Source organism: Micromesistius poutassou, assembly GCF_964030765.1.
Source record: "Micromesistius poutassou genome assembly, chromosome: 3".
Lineage (NCBI taxonomy): Eukaryota > Metazoa > Chordata > Actinopteri > Gadiformes > Gadidae > Micromesistius > Micromesistius poutassou.
The window spans coordinates 14,758,337-14,774,505 of NC_140273.1; the positions used below are offsets into that span (position 1 = coordinate 14,758,337).

The window sequence follows — 16,169 nt, forward strand, 5'->3', positions numbered from 1 at the left end:
GAATTTAGCCATTTGTTGTCTTTGGGAGGCTATAGCCTACATCAAGTTAAAAAGGAAATATTTAAAAGAACATTGTGATAAATATAGCCTGAGTTTATCAGAAAATGGGAAACGAAATCAAACGTAGGTTATTTGGTTTTTATTCTAGGGAATAGAGAAAATAGGGTTTTAGGTTCATGCCAGCAGTAAGTAGATCCGGGCGTGCGCAGCGCGGAAAGATACTGGGCGCATTCATTGTGGAATGAGAGCTCCATGGAAAGGAGAGTGCGAAGTGGATGGAGTAGGGAAGGAGACTCCACGTATTGCCATGCCGAGATTTGGAGACTTTAAACTACATGAAAAACCTCCTAATCTACGTCGCGAATGATAGAATAGGTATGTAACGCACTGGTTCTTTTTGTTGACCCTTTGTGACTGCGATTTTCAGTCCGTCTTGGCATCTTTCGGACGTATGAAAAGTTTCGATGGATCGGCGGCGGTCCCGCTAGCTTTGCGAGCGGCGCTTTGTAGAGGAATCGGCCACCGCTCCGTCTGCCTTTATCTCCTTAAGGGGAACTTAAGCGAATGCGGGGTCGTTGTGAGTTTGGCGGAGTTATTTGTAACTTGGGTACGTGTTGGAGAAGCGTATATTTTTTAAAACGGTCTTCATAAATGTCTATCTTTTGACCGTTACTGCTTTCTGTGCACTTTTTCTGTACTGGTGTGGAGACCGTGCATCTGCTCAGCTCAGGGCTGCCTTCTCTTCTTTTCAAAAAGTGAATGGGTGGTTGGGGGATGGGGGTTTGAAAAATAAATAGTGTTTAATTATTTTTTTTGATGGAGAACACATAATTAAGCGTTGCATAAATGCTTGCACGAAATGCAATCTCCAAAAAGTGCAATCAAGGAATTACTTAATCTTTCTTTCTGTATCTTCTATATCCGCTATGCCACAAGTTGAGTTGTGATTCAAGGTAGACTCTGTCAGTTATTAACCCAAACAGCCTTAATACCTAACTCATAAGTTATTAACCTAAACAGCCTTAATACCTAAACCATAAGCAGGGGCGGTGTGGTCGATACGCTCAAAGTAAACACGTGTCGTCTTTCATGAAAATAACTAAAGTAAAGACACGATGCCGACCTCATTGGACTTTTAACAGATGATGTTAATGCCTCAAATAACCTGGGTTCCTTTTGTTCCTCCTGTTCGTACTAAACTATTTACAATTGATATCGTGTAGCCTGCTGTATAACGGCCATATGCCTCATGAAAACCTAGTTAGTTATACATAGACATAGAATAATCTAATAGTAAGGGGATTTGAGCTCATGCTGCAGTATAGCTGCTCAGTAACGAAGGGCTTTGTTATGAGTTTTTAGCAACTCCTCATTGTATAATGTTTTATTTGCAGTGATTGACGTGACCGACAATTTTGAAAGTGTAGATTGCCCTTGTCCCTGAAAGGTATCTAAGTTAATATGTACAAATATTCAATTGTAATTAGGATCCCTAGTTATGCAGCTTACAACGGCGCATGCAGATACTGCCTGGCTCCGTGCAGCAGAGGTAGCAGCAAGGGGTTACTGTAGCCTACAGTAAAGTTTTGTTTATTTAACTGACCGTACTAGCATATCTAATGACCACATGACAGCCGTTTGCCTGTTACCATATCGGCTGGATAATAACCGACGTTCACAGCAGAGCACTTATTTAACATTTAAGATAGTTATTATAACACAGATAATATAGATTTATAATATATCCTTTATGATTCACAAATGCAAATTCGGAAATAATATCTTAGAATAATTTGTTTGTATTTATTTTAATTCACGGACAAAGAACACATTTGTATATGCTTTTCATTCTAACTTATCTATTCTATTTACTTTTTTTTTTCCAGGTGGCTCTGCCAAGATCACGGTACAAATATGGGAAAATACTTGATCCTACCGGTTCTATTGCTCCTCGAGCTCCTCTGTGGATGCACAGGGAACCAAAGAGTTGCGAGATCCACCACAATGCAATTCACTCACTCTGTTTACAACACGACCATATATGAGAACTCTGCTGCTAAGACGTTCTTAGAGAGCCATGCCAAGATGGGTATCTACATCGCTGACCCCGCCTGGGAGATACGGTACAAAATAGTTGCCGGGGACAACGAAAACCTATTCAAAGCCGAAGAATACCTCCTTGGAGATTTCAGCTTTTTGAGAATAAGGACCAAAGGAGGCAGCACTGCCATTCTCAATCGCGAGGTCAGAGACCACTATGTACTCACCGTCAAAGCCACGGAAAGAGGTACCAATTTGGAGGCTCGTGCGAGAGTCAAGGTTCAGGTACTGGACACCAATGATCTGAGACCTCTCTTCTCACCGACGTCATACAGTATTTCATTGCTGGAGAACACGGCCATACGCACCAGCGTGGCCAAGGTGACGGCGACAGACGCCGACATCGGTACTAATGGAGAATACTACTACAGCTTCACAGATTGGACGGACATGTTTGCCGTCCACCCAACAAGCGGAGTGGTGACTCTGACCGGCAAACTGGACTATTCTGAGACCAAGCTGTACGAGCTGGAGATCTTGGCTGTAGACAGAGGGATGAAGCTCTACGGGAGCAGTGGCTTCAGTAGCATGGCCAAGCTGACCGTCAGAATAGAGCAGGCCAACGAACACGCGCCGGTTATCACTGCCGTCACTTTGGCCCCTTCTGATGCAGACCGCGACCCCACCTATGCTGTAGTGATGGTGGAGGACAATGATCAGGGGCAGAACGGGGAGATAGCCTCGTTGAGTGTGGTAGCAGGAGACCCTCTCCAGCAGTTTAAAGCTGTGAGAAGCAGTCCAGGGAGCAAAGCATACAAAATCAAAGCGGTTAAGGATGTAGACTGGGACAGCCAGCCTTTTGGATATAACCTGACGCTACAAGCTAAAGATAAGGGGAGTTTACCCCGGTTTTCCTCTGCTAAGTTAATTCACGTTACTTCCCCGCAGTTTAAAATGGGCCCATCTAAATTTGATGAAACTATCTACAGGGTCAATCTCAGTGAGTTTGCCCCACTTCACACACCTGTCGTTATGGTAACGGCTTTGCCCAAGCATTCACAGCTAAAGTATGCTTTTAAACATAAATCGGAGAAGAATAGATTCAGCATTAATCCCGACACGGGTTTAATCACCACAGCCGGACCCATTAATGCTGATAATGCTCCCAGATATGAGCTGGACGTTATGACTGCGGACAAAAAGGCATTCACCAAAGTGATCATAGATGTGATTGATGTCAACAACAATGCCCCCGAGTTCCAGCAGACATCTTACAAGGCCTCGGTTGATGAGAATGTACCTGTCGGGACCAGCGTGCTGGAGGTCAAAGCCACTGACCTGGATCGTGGAGAAAATGGTTACGTGACCTACAGCATTACCAATGTCATGCCGCAGCCATTTGTCATTGAGTACTTCTCGGGTGTCATCAGCACCTCAGAGGTCCTCGATTATGAATTGATGCCCAGGATTTACAACCTCAAAGTCAGGGCATCCGACTGGGGATCCCCTTTCCGCAGAGAGGTGGAAGCATCCGTCACCATAACACTAAATAATCTAAATGACAACAAGCCGCTGTTTGAAAATATAGACTGTGAAGTCACCGTGCCAAGAGACCATGGTGTGGGGGAGCAGATAACCACAGTGTCTGCCATCGACGCGGATGAACTGCAGCTAGTGCACTACAACATTAAAGCTGGAAATGAGTTAGATCTGTTTGAGCTGAATGCAAACTCCGGAGTGCTCTCGCTGAAGCAGACGCTGAGTGATGGAGAGGCGTCCAAAGTGTCCTTCCACGGTTTACTGATCACCGCCAGCGATGGTGAACATGAGACCCAGTCCATGGTTATGAATATAACTGTCATCACGGCACGCAAGCCTGTCCAATTAAAATGTGTTGACACCGGCGTTGCGACCATGCTGGCGGAGAAACTGCTCCAAGGTGGCAAGATTCACACCCAAGCAGAACCCGAGGATAACTTCATGGATATTCATTCTGTGAACCGCTTCACACCGCAGTTTGCTGAGTCATTTCCGAGTGCCATGGAGGTCAGAGAGGACCTTCCCATCGGGGCTCGCATTGTCCACTTGAGTGCTACAGACACGGACAGCGGCTTTAATGGGAAGCTGGTGTATGTTATTTCAGGGGGAGATACAGAGAGCCGCTTCATAGTGGACATGGAAAGTGGCTGGCTGCTGGTTAATGCTCCTCTTGATAGGGAAACAACGGACCATTATACACTCAATGTCACAGTGTACGATCTCGGCATACCACAAAAGTCCTCATCACGCCTCTTGGATGTCAAGATCTTAGATGCGAATGATAACAGCCCACAGTTTTTGCAAGACTCATATTCAGTTGAAATAAGTGAGAATACACCCGTGGGTACGGAAATCATCCAGGTGGATTCAACCGACAAGGATCTAGGGGACAACGGAATTGTCAAGTATTCTATTTTGGGGGGCACGGATCACTTTGCCATCAATGAGGACACTGGTCTAGTGACGGTAAAGAAACAGTTAGACCGCGAGAGCCTTCCTGTGTATGTTTTAAAAGTCGCCGCCCGTGACCAGGCTGTGGCCGAACCCCAGCTCGTCTCCACGGTGTTGTTAAAGGTGATCCTGGAAGACGTAAATGACAATCCACCCAAGTTTGTGCCTCCTAAATACCGGGTGAGGGTGAGGGAGGACCTTCCTGTCGGCGCAGTGATCATGTGGCTGGAGGCTCACGACCCCGATGTGGGACCCTCCAGCCAGGTGCGCTACAGCCTCATCGACAGCGGCGACGGGCACTTTGACGTGGACAAGCTGAGCGGTGCGGTGCGGATCGCAAAAACCCTCGACTACGAGCAGCGGCAGGTGTACAACCTGACGGCGAAAGCCAAGGACAAAGGAAAGCCCATGTCTTTGTCGTCAACCTGCTTCATCGAGGTGGACGTGGTGGATATCAACGAGAACATTAACAGGCCGCTATTCCCCTCATTCCTGGATAAAGGATTTATCAAAGAGGATGTACCGGTTGGGACCTCAGTGATGAAAGTATCTGCCCAAGACGAGGATGAAGGCAGAGATGGGGAGATACGATACTCCATACGGGATGGCTCAGGCCTGGGGATATTCACTATTGACGAAGAGACTGGTGAGTTTCTTTCCTCTCCTCTTTCTTCTGTTCCATTATCATATAGAGGCTTGTGAAGCGTGTGTGCTTTTTATTATTCAGAACATGAAAGAATAGGAAGGCATCGGTTTGGAGCTAACTAGCATAAGAATGAATTCCCCTATCTGGCATATATGGGTAAGAGTATGCGCGTCTGTGCGTCCGTTGGTATGTGAATGTGAGAGACGGGTGCACTTCCGGGAGGACTGTTAAGGTTCCTGATTCCATTCATTTTTCCGCTTTGGGGGAGGATTTGGTGGCAGGAACAGATGGGCCAGCTGTCTCTCAGACCTGCAGTAGACATTCCTGACTGGTTGTTTAGGTGAACTAAGCCGTTTCTAAATGCAGTGCTCCTTCCAGCTCCTCCTCTCTGGCCTCTTTGGCCACATTTTTTTGTTTGAGGATACTGACCTTCTAAATCCATTACCTTCATATTTTTCCATTAAAACCTTTTTGTAGCAGATATTTCTATAGATATTTAATTCTGATTTATTTTATTTCAGTTTTAATTATTTAATTATACTGTTTTATTTCAGATTCACTTGTATCTTATGATTTTCTTTAACCAAACACCTGTGCCCGAGACACTCATAGACAGTCTGAGATTCCTGCCACAGTCCCTGCCACAAGGTTCTAACTATTACCTTCTTTGATATTTTCAACATGGCTTCCATTTGGAAGCAACCACATTCTTGGGTGGCTAAATGTGGATTTCCTCCCCTTAAAAAAATACATATATACCTACATATTTAATGTCTAGATTAAGCAGTGAAACGTGCTGCATAATACATAAGCTTTATGGCATGTGTAACCTCCAATGTTCATAGGCTCCATAAGAATGTTGGAAAAGTAATTTAGCCAACTGGATTTTACCTGTGGAGAATAGGAATAGCCCTCAGCCAATATCTTTGATTTAAAGCTAATGAAGAATCAGGTAGCTATGCATAATTGAAGGAAGTTGATGGGACGTAAGCAAATCAAATAGTTCTGCGAAGTAAGAATCTGTTTTCTTATGCAGGTTGGTCTACAAAGTAAAGCGCCATATAGAAAGAAGAATAAAATCAACCAATCCATAGTGGCTCTTGTTAGGTGTGTTGAGCTTTGTTTGAAATTATTATTGGAAAGCACAATGTGTTCTCCAACAATGGCTCAGTAGTCCTTTTTGTGAAAGTAGACCACAATGTAGTAAAATGTCCTCATGGTACAACGGGCTAACCCAGTGGAAGCTGAACCCTCAAATCTTTCAAATGCTTTTTGGGCTGGCAACACTAGTAAAAATACTTTTAAGTTGGCCTAGTGTGTGTGCTCGTACCCAGCAAACAGTGTTATCAATGTTCCGTGATGAATTATAGGTGTGTACTCCAGTGTTTGCAGACGTCTACATTGGCACCAAGCAGAGAACCGTGCTAATCTCCACTGTAAAAACATTCCTCAACTCAGTTGTTGGGTTTGCTGCCATATTAATCAAAAATTGTCATGTACATTATTTTCATTTTACAATGAGAGTTGAACACTTGTTCACACTTGTCTTTTCATATTGTGGCAAGTTTCAGATTTTAAATCTTGGTTGCAAAACAAGCTCTGTGTCTGTTAGTGTGGTTGTTTCAAAATGGCACCCTGTCCGAATGCACCACCTGCATTAGTTACTTGTCTAAGTCTAGGCTTGCACATCATAAAGTTAGCCTGAGGTAGTTTGTGAGTGGACTTGACTTGGTTCTAGCTGCGTGTGCTCAGTCATACTGTGATATGTAAATGGGTAAATTAAGGATGATACAATAGCTGCTTTCACATATGGACGTACAACCCGCTATTCTCCCAACGGGCCATATGAGTGACATATCCTGACGTTGGACCTCCTGAAAAAAGACTACCCCTGAGTAGGGGTGTAACGATACACAAATGTCATGATTCGGTACGTACCTCAGTTTTTAAGTCACGGTTTGGTATGTTTTTCGGTACAGCAGTTTTTTTTTTCATTTGATTTTGATTTGATTTATTCAATTGTATCAAACAAATGCCTTACACAAATGAAAAGAAGTCAAATACAATTGAGGATAAAAACACAATAAAGTCCAGGACTTATTTCCGTTGTGTTCCACAACACAAAACATCAGGACAAGACAAGACTGTCACAGAGTGTGTGATAATCAAAAAATATTAAAAATAATATATATATATATATATATATATATATATATAATTTTTCTCGGTTCGTACAGAAATTAAACGTGCATCGAACCATTAGAGGTAGTATTTTAGCCGGCGGAAATGTTAATTACCTTATATGTGAATGAGCACCAGTTGAGTGGGCGTGTTCATGACGCTTCGGTCTACGTTTGCATGTCATTGAGTAGCACCCTAAACGATAATCAGCCTGTTGCCTTTTGTTCGCTGAATGGTTTAAAAAATATTTAAATGTGGCACTGCTTTTCAGCGTCATTCGTGGTGAACGCTAAATGATATGTCTTATCGTAACCCTTACTCTACACATCATACAATAAATTACAATACATGAGTTTACAGCTGCACGAGTATATAATGTTTTCTTTATTATTATGTTACACCTTTCCTGCTGTCGACTCCCCGACCGTAGTCGAGGAGCACAGGGGAGACGTTCCCTCTAGGGCCGATGTTCTCTCTGGGGTAACACCCTTCACTTTGACAGGCAGTGGGTCTGCTTATAGGTTTGAATATGGTCGGAATGAAGCGGCCACCGATTCTTGACAGGCTGGGTACTTTATTCTTAGTTGCACTAACTTTACAGTACACATTTGGACACAACCAGACTCGTTCATTACTTCACTAAACTGACACACGCTACCGCTCTCTCTCCTTGCTCGTCCACTCACTCCCACACACACTGCCTCCTGAACCTCCTGATCCACAAATGCGGAAAAAGGACAGAGGACATATGTGAAAATGGCTAATGTAATACACTCAGTGATTGTAAAGTTTGTTGGTAATTAGAATTTTCCAAAGCAAAGTACAGTCTGTTTGTTACTACCCTTTTCTTTTGATAAGGTGCGTGTGGAAAAAATATCTCATCTGACTGACTACTTGTTTTCAACATTTCTAAGTGGGACATTTGACAACTGAAAAATGCTTTTCATGTGTCTACCTTTGCTTCCCCATCGCTCCATAAACAGCCCAGAGAAACAGTTTGCTATAATAAAATGCATATTGTTTCAATACTTACTTCAACAGCTTGTGTTTCAACCCCATTTCCATACTATTGTTAAAGTGGAAACTACCTCTCTTAACAAAAAACTCAATTGGCTTTGATTTCATTGATTTCTTCTGATTGCTCATTTGAATGCTCTGTCTGACCCCAAAAATGTTCCTTGTAAAAATGTGCCTATTTCATAGTTACATCATGTGTGTGTGTGTGTGTGTGCGTGTCAAGTCATTTCAAAAGAAATATAAGTTGTCTGTAGCAATGTTTTGTTTGAACAGCAATCTTCTAAATAAGCCATAATGAGCACTGGCAGACAAACTGTCTACAAACGCTTCTACTAGAAGAGGATGATATTTGCCTTAAGCCATTCCTTATATAATGTGAAGCAAGGACACTGAGTCTGCTTAGATTACCTTGTTGAACGAGGTTCACTTCTTTATGAATAGGACGCCTCTTGCCTCAGGCTTCTAGCCAGTGGATGCCGGTGGGCATTGAAATTGTGATGCAGAACAAGCGAACCCCCTGAGAGAGTTTACCAACAGCATTCAAGGGCTAATTCCAGCATATGCTTTCAAATAATTAACACACATCAGTGTATCTAGAACACAGGGTTTAAAACATTATAACCAATGTACAGAGAAGCAAATCTTTATGGACCAGCTTCCATTGGCTTTTAGCAGTTTAGCAATTAGTAGATGCTCAATAAATGTGAACTATTTTGAAAGCAGTATGAAAGCAGATGACGCCCCTATTCAGAGTGAGAGAAAGCTTGCTCATTAGATAATGCATGCAATGCCCTATCCTGCTAGACAATGCATGCATTGCCCTTTTACTTGAAGTTGTTAGCAGTCTGTACTTTGAATGAGAGCATTGTTATGACAAATCACTGTTTTGTACAGAAAGAAACAAGTTCAGAGTCTTTTCAATATCATATATCAAAGTGTTACTTTTCCTCCCTTTTCTCCAGCGATAATAGATATGGAAAATGCATATACATTGGCAATTTTAGTTTTTGATGTTTCAGATTAGTGTTTTAACTGAAGTTAGTGTTTAGTATCTCTATTTTTATCTGAGCCTGAGACGAGTGTGGCTGAAAAATGCCACATGACTCCAAGCAGTCCTCACTCTAGTGCCGTTGCTGGGGTGATGGGACCAGGAATGTGCACTGGGCCAAAGTTGATTGGAGGAAGGTAAATTAAAAGCACACTTTCCCTTGTTAAAAGTTTGTGTCTCTCTCATCCCATTAACTCTTTTGGAAACCCTGTAAAGGTCCCTCGTGCAGATGGTGTCCCTGGTGTAAATTCTGCTCATGCTGTTGTTGACATGCTGTTGGAGCTCGGTTTAATGATGATGATGCTCTTGAATCGCGTCTGGGTATTGTTCCCATGTTGGTGTGACCTAAACCACTTGTGATGTATATCAGAATTATTTTAGCACACTGTTACTTTGACACCTCACACGTATGCCGAAGGAAAACAAATACAGTAAAATTGTATTTGTAAGTAAAAGATCCATGGCCTTTAGTTGCCTACAGTAAGTTGTTTTTTTTGTCGAATATAGGATTTATTTCTCTAAAGGGGCTCCTAAATATATTTTATAGGAGAGGGTTTTAGCCAAAGCAATGCACAGTGAATACAGGCAGGCTAGGCAACCACAAATGATACATAAGTTGCAGACTGCAGGATCAAACCCACTTTCTCTTCTGCCCCTATGTTTTTCCCTTTCTTTCATAAATGTCAGGTGCACGGTTCCTTGGCTGTCAAAGCCTACCTGACCAAGCCTGAAAAAACATGAGTTTGTGCTTCAAAATGCTTGTTTTCGCCCTCCATGGGTGTGGAGGGCAAACTGTGTGGAATCAAGACAAATGCATGTTTTGATTGATTGTGCAAATCCATTGTTTTTCATTGTGCTGTGGTACGGAATTATCAGCTTAGACAATCACATTTTTATTTTTCAATCAATCTAGTCTTACCCCAAACAAATAGGACACTTGACAGCTAGGCCAATTCCAAATACTTGACAACAATTGATATTTGTTTTTCTCAGAAAGCTCAATGACACTAAATTGTCCATATTTTTTGGCACATTGACACCTCTGGTTTGTCATTTATCTTCATAGCAATGCTTATAAAAAGGCCACTATTGCCGGTGATGCACAGTGCATTCTTGAAATACAGGAATTGTCTGCATACATCCTTTGACACAATTATCTCTGAAAAAGGCTATAGTGGATTGCGTCCTTGATGCTGTGGGGCTACTTTATCAAAAGTCAATTTATCTCCAGAACATTTTGTTTTTCGTAGCATATGGACTATCGTCCCCAAGGACAAACTAGTGTAGCGACCTGAACACAAACAGATATATGTCAGACAATCCCCAACACCTGGGTGCCCAGAGGGGAAGCACTGCAAGCTCATAATAATGTGCTCTTCGTTAGGGGGGATTCTTTGAAAGTAGGTTCAAAGGCCCTACAACATACCCCTGTTCCTAATGACAATCAGAGCACCCCTGGTATGCCCTAATAGGTTTTTTACTTGATAAAGACCTTCATTAATAAAAGTGTAAATAAATGTTAACAACATGGGGAGCCATGTCGTAAAAGTTAAGGAACTTCCTATGAAGCATGTAGTAATTGCACAAATCTGTACCTCAGCCATTGGCTGGAGGTATCTGTTAGTGCTATCTTAAGTTAGTGCAGTAAGCTTTTAGGTCTATCCGGCTTGTTAAAAAATAACATTTTGTCAGTATGTATTCTGTGTTCGCAATCTGCTACAATCATTTTGTTTGTAAAGGAATGCTGGAAAAGTCATGGTTTTCTGCTAGTTTGGGATATCTAAAAAGCTCTGATTAAGTGGAAGTGGTAACGGGTGTATCAGTCTAACCTGCTAGGTCATAGCTGTTTGCCAAGACATTTGAGTAGATAAGATAGGCATCACTTTGAGGTCATAGACCTACTTTGTCATGATGCATCTCTCTAGAACAGAACACAGCATGACCCCATTTAACAGTGAAACATGAAACTGAAGAAACAGGTTCAGGTATTTGTCTCACAAAATATAAGGATTATAATTTATATTATATATATATATATAATTAATATTGAATGTACATTAATATGACCCAAAGGAAAAATAAACTTTGTGAGACCCTTGTTAACATGGACTGATTAGTTATTGGACTGGTTTGCTTTATTACATTTTTAATTTAAATATTAGATCATACTGTTGTTTTAATGATTACTTTCCAATAAGAACAAGAAAAGTCCCAACGGTCTCCTGATTAGAACACAAAACAGTAAGATAACATGGCAGACAGGGTGAGCAATTCTCAACGAGAGAGAGAAAATGTAAAAGTTTTCTCCTTTATTCGCCAAATTAGGCCTAGGAATTAAACATATTCTAAAGTCCCTTTTACACAGAGATCACCAAAAGAAGATATTTCATTATGCTGGCTTTACAAAGACAGCGTAATGTGCTTTAACATAATATGCCAGCTTTCCGGAATCAGAGATAACACCACAACGTCACCATCTAGTGTGGTGTATAACATTCAGTTAGTGAAATAACTTTCTAAACATTACGGTGTGAAGTGAGTGTGGAGGGGCTTTTGCTTTCATATCACTTTTCAAACACAAGCAAAGTTGCTTTGCATTGTAAACAACATGTTGATGCGTACCTTGACAATGGAGAATTCCAGGAAGCAACGTGTTTGTGCGATGAGAAATAGGTTGGAGGACAAATTGAAGAGAAGCAGGGAGTGGTCTTTAGGAAGAAAGGTGCAGACCTTGGATGCCGTAGACGGAGACGTTAAATAGTCTGTTTCTTCAGAGATGTTTGATTTCCCCTGGTGGTGGGTCATACACATAATGTCCTCAAAATGTCATACCCCTGTCCCGCCATGCAGGTTCACCTTTTTTACACAGACTTAGATTTGGCTCTGTAACTACTGCCGCCGCTGGAGAGGCTGAATAATACAGCAACATCCCCACCTTGAACAGGTTGTGTAAAACAGGCTGATGGGTAAGGGGAGCCCATCAGATATCGCTTTATTTTGTGCTTTATTCACTTATTAACGTAAGATATCCTCTCACTTTTGTCTATGGGTTATTAAATTGAGTTGTATCTCTTTGCTGGCTCAGCAAAGAGATAAATAAAAGTCTTACATACCAATACCACACAAATCTTTCAAACCCAGCGTGGTCTGTTGATGTGATATTGAATGGCCTGGAAAATAGCTAGCCAATAGCGATCTAGGCTTAGCTTTGGACCCTACCTGATATACTGGGCTCAACAGCACAGTGGAGGAATTTGAAGCATGTTTCCAGGGCTATAGAGTGCTGGTTGCAGGGGGAGAGCGGAGAAAGTTTATGTAAGCATGTGAGCTGAGGCTTCAGAAGACGTGAGGAATGTGGGTAGGGGTAAAGTGAATTATATTAGGTGGTTCAAAGAGAGCTCGAACGTTTAAGCAAAGAGCCCGTCACGTGCTGGCCTTGGCCAATGGACTGGTAAGGAGCAACAGACCTGGCTCCTCATGCTGTCTTATTAAAACGTGCTATACTAAAAGCCTGCTGAGAATCATTCCAAATTGATGCCTTTTTTTATTGGAGGTTTATTTTTCTTAAAGTGTTGTGCAGGCTTAATACTTAAGTGTGGAATCCACAAATGCCAAAGCTAAAAATTAGGACGATAAACCAATCTTCGAAATCCAAAATCCTTATACAATGTTGACAAGTTGATTTTGGCTATGGAACTGGGCTAATTATTGTCTATTGTTTCATTTTTATATACTTTTGACTTGATTTGTCAAACAGACTTGACACCTGACAAACTCAACCGCATCCTGCAGGCTCAGTCCATCTTGTACACTACATTATATTGCTAATGCTGAGCTGCTGTCCTCTACCCTTGGTTACATTTGGTGTGAGGGAATCGGTATTCAATAACCTCATGTTGGTCTATGTCCTGTCTTGTTCTATTAACAATACGTCTGCAAGCCTTAAATCAATGACTAGGTTTTACCCCTATGAAATGATGTGTAATTCAACGATGAAACCAAGCGTGGTTACAAATACGATCATAGACATAGAAAAGAGGTAGGCAGCCCACACAGAATATTTGTAGTTGTTCACGGCTATTCTGTATAGGTGTGATCGTTTTCTGTCAATTTTATGCCAGAAAAACTACTGTCTTTCCAACTTCAGAGTTTCAGACTAAATATTTAGGCCCTTCTATTTTTTATTTATTTATGGGTTTAACCAAACATTATGAATTTGTAATGATACAAGAATTTGTAGGGTGATTAACCCTGCATTTAACTGGGCTTAGGCAGTATATATATTTTTTTGTACCTTTAATTCCCTGCTGACATTTCACTGGGGATAACACAGTGTTTCCCACAGAATTATTATCAATATTTTTTTTATAGATAGAGTAATCAATTTTGAGAAATCAGCCATAGTACTGATTATGGTCCCACTTTCACGCAATGCAATGACCACGCAGACGCTTCGAACCCCAACCATATGATGCTATAATAAAATAAGCAAAAATAAGCTCTTCTTCCATAGATTCTTTGTGGAGGACCCTTGTTGTGTTGCTGCGCAATAAGACTGGCAGTTGAATAAAAGCATGTGGCCAATAAACAGATTTTGTAGTTGGAAGAGGTCATCTCTAAATAAATATAAATATAAATAAATATTTTCATGGTCCCATTAAAGATTCAGTGAGTGAAGAGATTGCCTGTCGCCGGCTCGAGCAAAACAGAGGAGACAGTTATAGTGATATAGTGACAGGTTTTGATTCTATCCCGTCTATCTCTTTTGCGCAAATTGTTTTGCAAGTACAATGTGAGTGAAATTAAGTGATTCGCTGGAAAACAAGTTTACAATGATCAAAGGACCTGCCTGGGCTTGTGTGAGCGCAGCCTAGGCACAGACGTACCTTTACAAATAGCGTTCCCGAAATATACTTTTCCCAAGCACATAGACTTCTTCACAGGGACAAAATGGGTGAGTTTAAAGCAAGGGTAGGCAATTTTGAAAGCATCCAACTGCAAAGAAAAAACATCCCTTCTGCACGCCTCCCTGAAAGCCACTCCCACAAAACACTTGAAAAGCATGGTAGCTTTAGCAAGAGGTCTGCCTAGCCTTGTGAAAGGTTCCGGTCATGTGCAATGGTGAAAACCCAGGGAACGTGTATGTAGACTGGTAGCTAGGTAGACAGGCAGGTAGGCCCTCCAATCATTATTTTCGGGCCAAAATAAATGACCTGAGGGCTTCTTACAGGCTTTTAATAGCCATAGTGATGTCAGCCCAAAGGGATGTTCACCACAGGCCCTATTGTTAGGTTAAATAATTGTTTCTACTCTTGTCTCGTCGCCCCGTGGGCTTGTTGTATATCATTAGAAAATGAAATATGCAATGATGTAAATAGGAAATGCATTCCACCGCAAACATTAGACTTTCCTGTGACTGACACAGTCATTAACAAAGAACCTCTATTTTGAAAGGTGTGAGTTTCGGTTTTATGATTTACTGGAAAGGCCTTTGGCCATGATAACTAAACGCTCTAAATTGGCTGCAGAAAAGGTACCCTCACAGGTCCCTCAGTGTAATATACTTGTAGGCTTATACAACAAAGCATTGGGTAGACAGTAATACTGCAGTTAGAACAAATAACTTTTTAGGGTTGTTCAACTTTTGGCTTATTTTAGGCCTAATCAGCACACAGTCTTGGTTGATGCAGTAATCTCTCCTCTCTAGTGTTAAATGTAAATTCCGCTCAGGTTCACCTTTATGGGACTCATTTATAATAATAATCTGTTCTGTTCTGGAGATGACTTTGTGTCCAGTGATATTACAGATATATATTATGCCTTAAAACTTTATATTCTAAAAAGCCCTACTGCACCCCTACTGTACCTCTACTGTGTGTAGTATCTCAACAGAACAATGCCCGTAGGCAAAGAAAAGATTGGCGTTGAAAAAAAAGAAGGAAATCTGGCAGCCGTTTCTGCACAGTCAGATGTTTTATTAGCCCGAAGGCAGGTTTCTCAACCTCCTTTACTGAGAGAAAGGTTCAATGAGATAGGTATGCCAGTGATTCAGTCCATGATTCACCTTTGACAAAGGCCAAACATTTGCAAACACACCTTTCCTAGTCCAAAGGCTTTTTTGATGGTCTGTGTTTATTTTGCGTGTTAAAAACTGTGTTGGGATATCAGTCAAGAATTGCACATTATATAAACCAATAACAACAACCAGGACGCCCATCCTGGCAGTTGCTCTCGCATCGCCGGTGAGTTAAATGCAGGGCCCAGAGTTGTTTGGCTCACATTCTGTCCGCTGCTTGCAGATAACAACGCCATATTAACTCATCTCCTTGGCTGATATCTACAATGCTGCTTGCCAGCCAGCCAACTGCATGACATTTGTGAGAGTGAAATTGTTGTGTTAGGTCAGTGTCTGCCCGTCAAGCAGATGACTACTCAAGCATGGGCATTGGCTTGGCAGCAGCTCAAAAGTGGTCTGATGCGCTCACTCTCGCGCTATGTCCTATTAGCGCAGAAACGTTCCACCCCCCCACCCATTTGAACTGCATGTGCGTACATGACCGAATAACAGATCCTCTCTGTCTCTGTCTTAGTTTCCATGTTTCAGTTGGATTTGAAAAAAAAATGAGAAATGCCTTTTTCCCTTTCCATTTTCATATTCTCTTTTTTTTATCCACTTCTGACTCTTATTGCTCCAAGTCCTTTGCCTTTCCGCACATTTTTTTTAAACATTCATGCATTCTCTTGACT

General features: G+C 41.6%; 1 protein-coding gene across 1 annotated transcript in view; it reads left to right on the top strand.

Moving 5' to 3' along the window:
• The first annotated feature begins 266 nt into the window (after positions 1-266).
• The window catches only part of fat1a (FAT atypical cadherin 1a), a 70,081-nt gene continuing 54,178 nt past the window's right edge, over positions 267-16,169 (top strand). The window contains exons 1-2 of the mRNA XM_084465964.1: positions 267-375; positions 1,887-5,176. Of these exons, the coding sequence (XP_084322090.1) occupies positions 1,915-5,176 (3,262 nt within the window). The 5' untranslated portion in view covers positions 267-375; positions 1,887-1,914. The remainder of the gene's footprint in view (positions 376-1,886; positions 5,177-16,169) is intronic.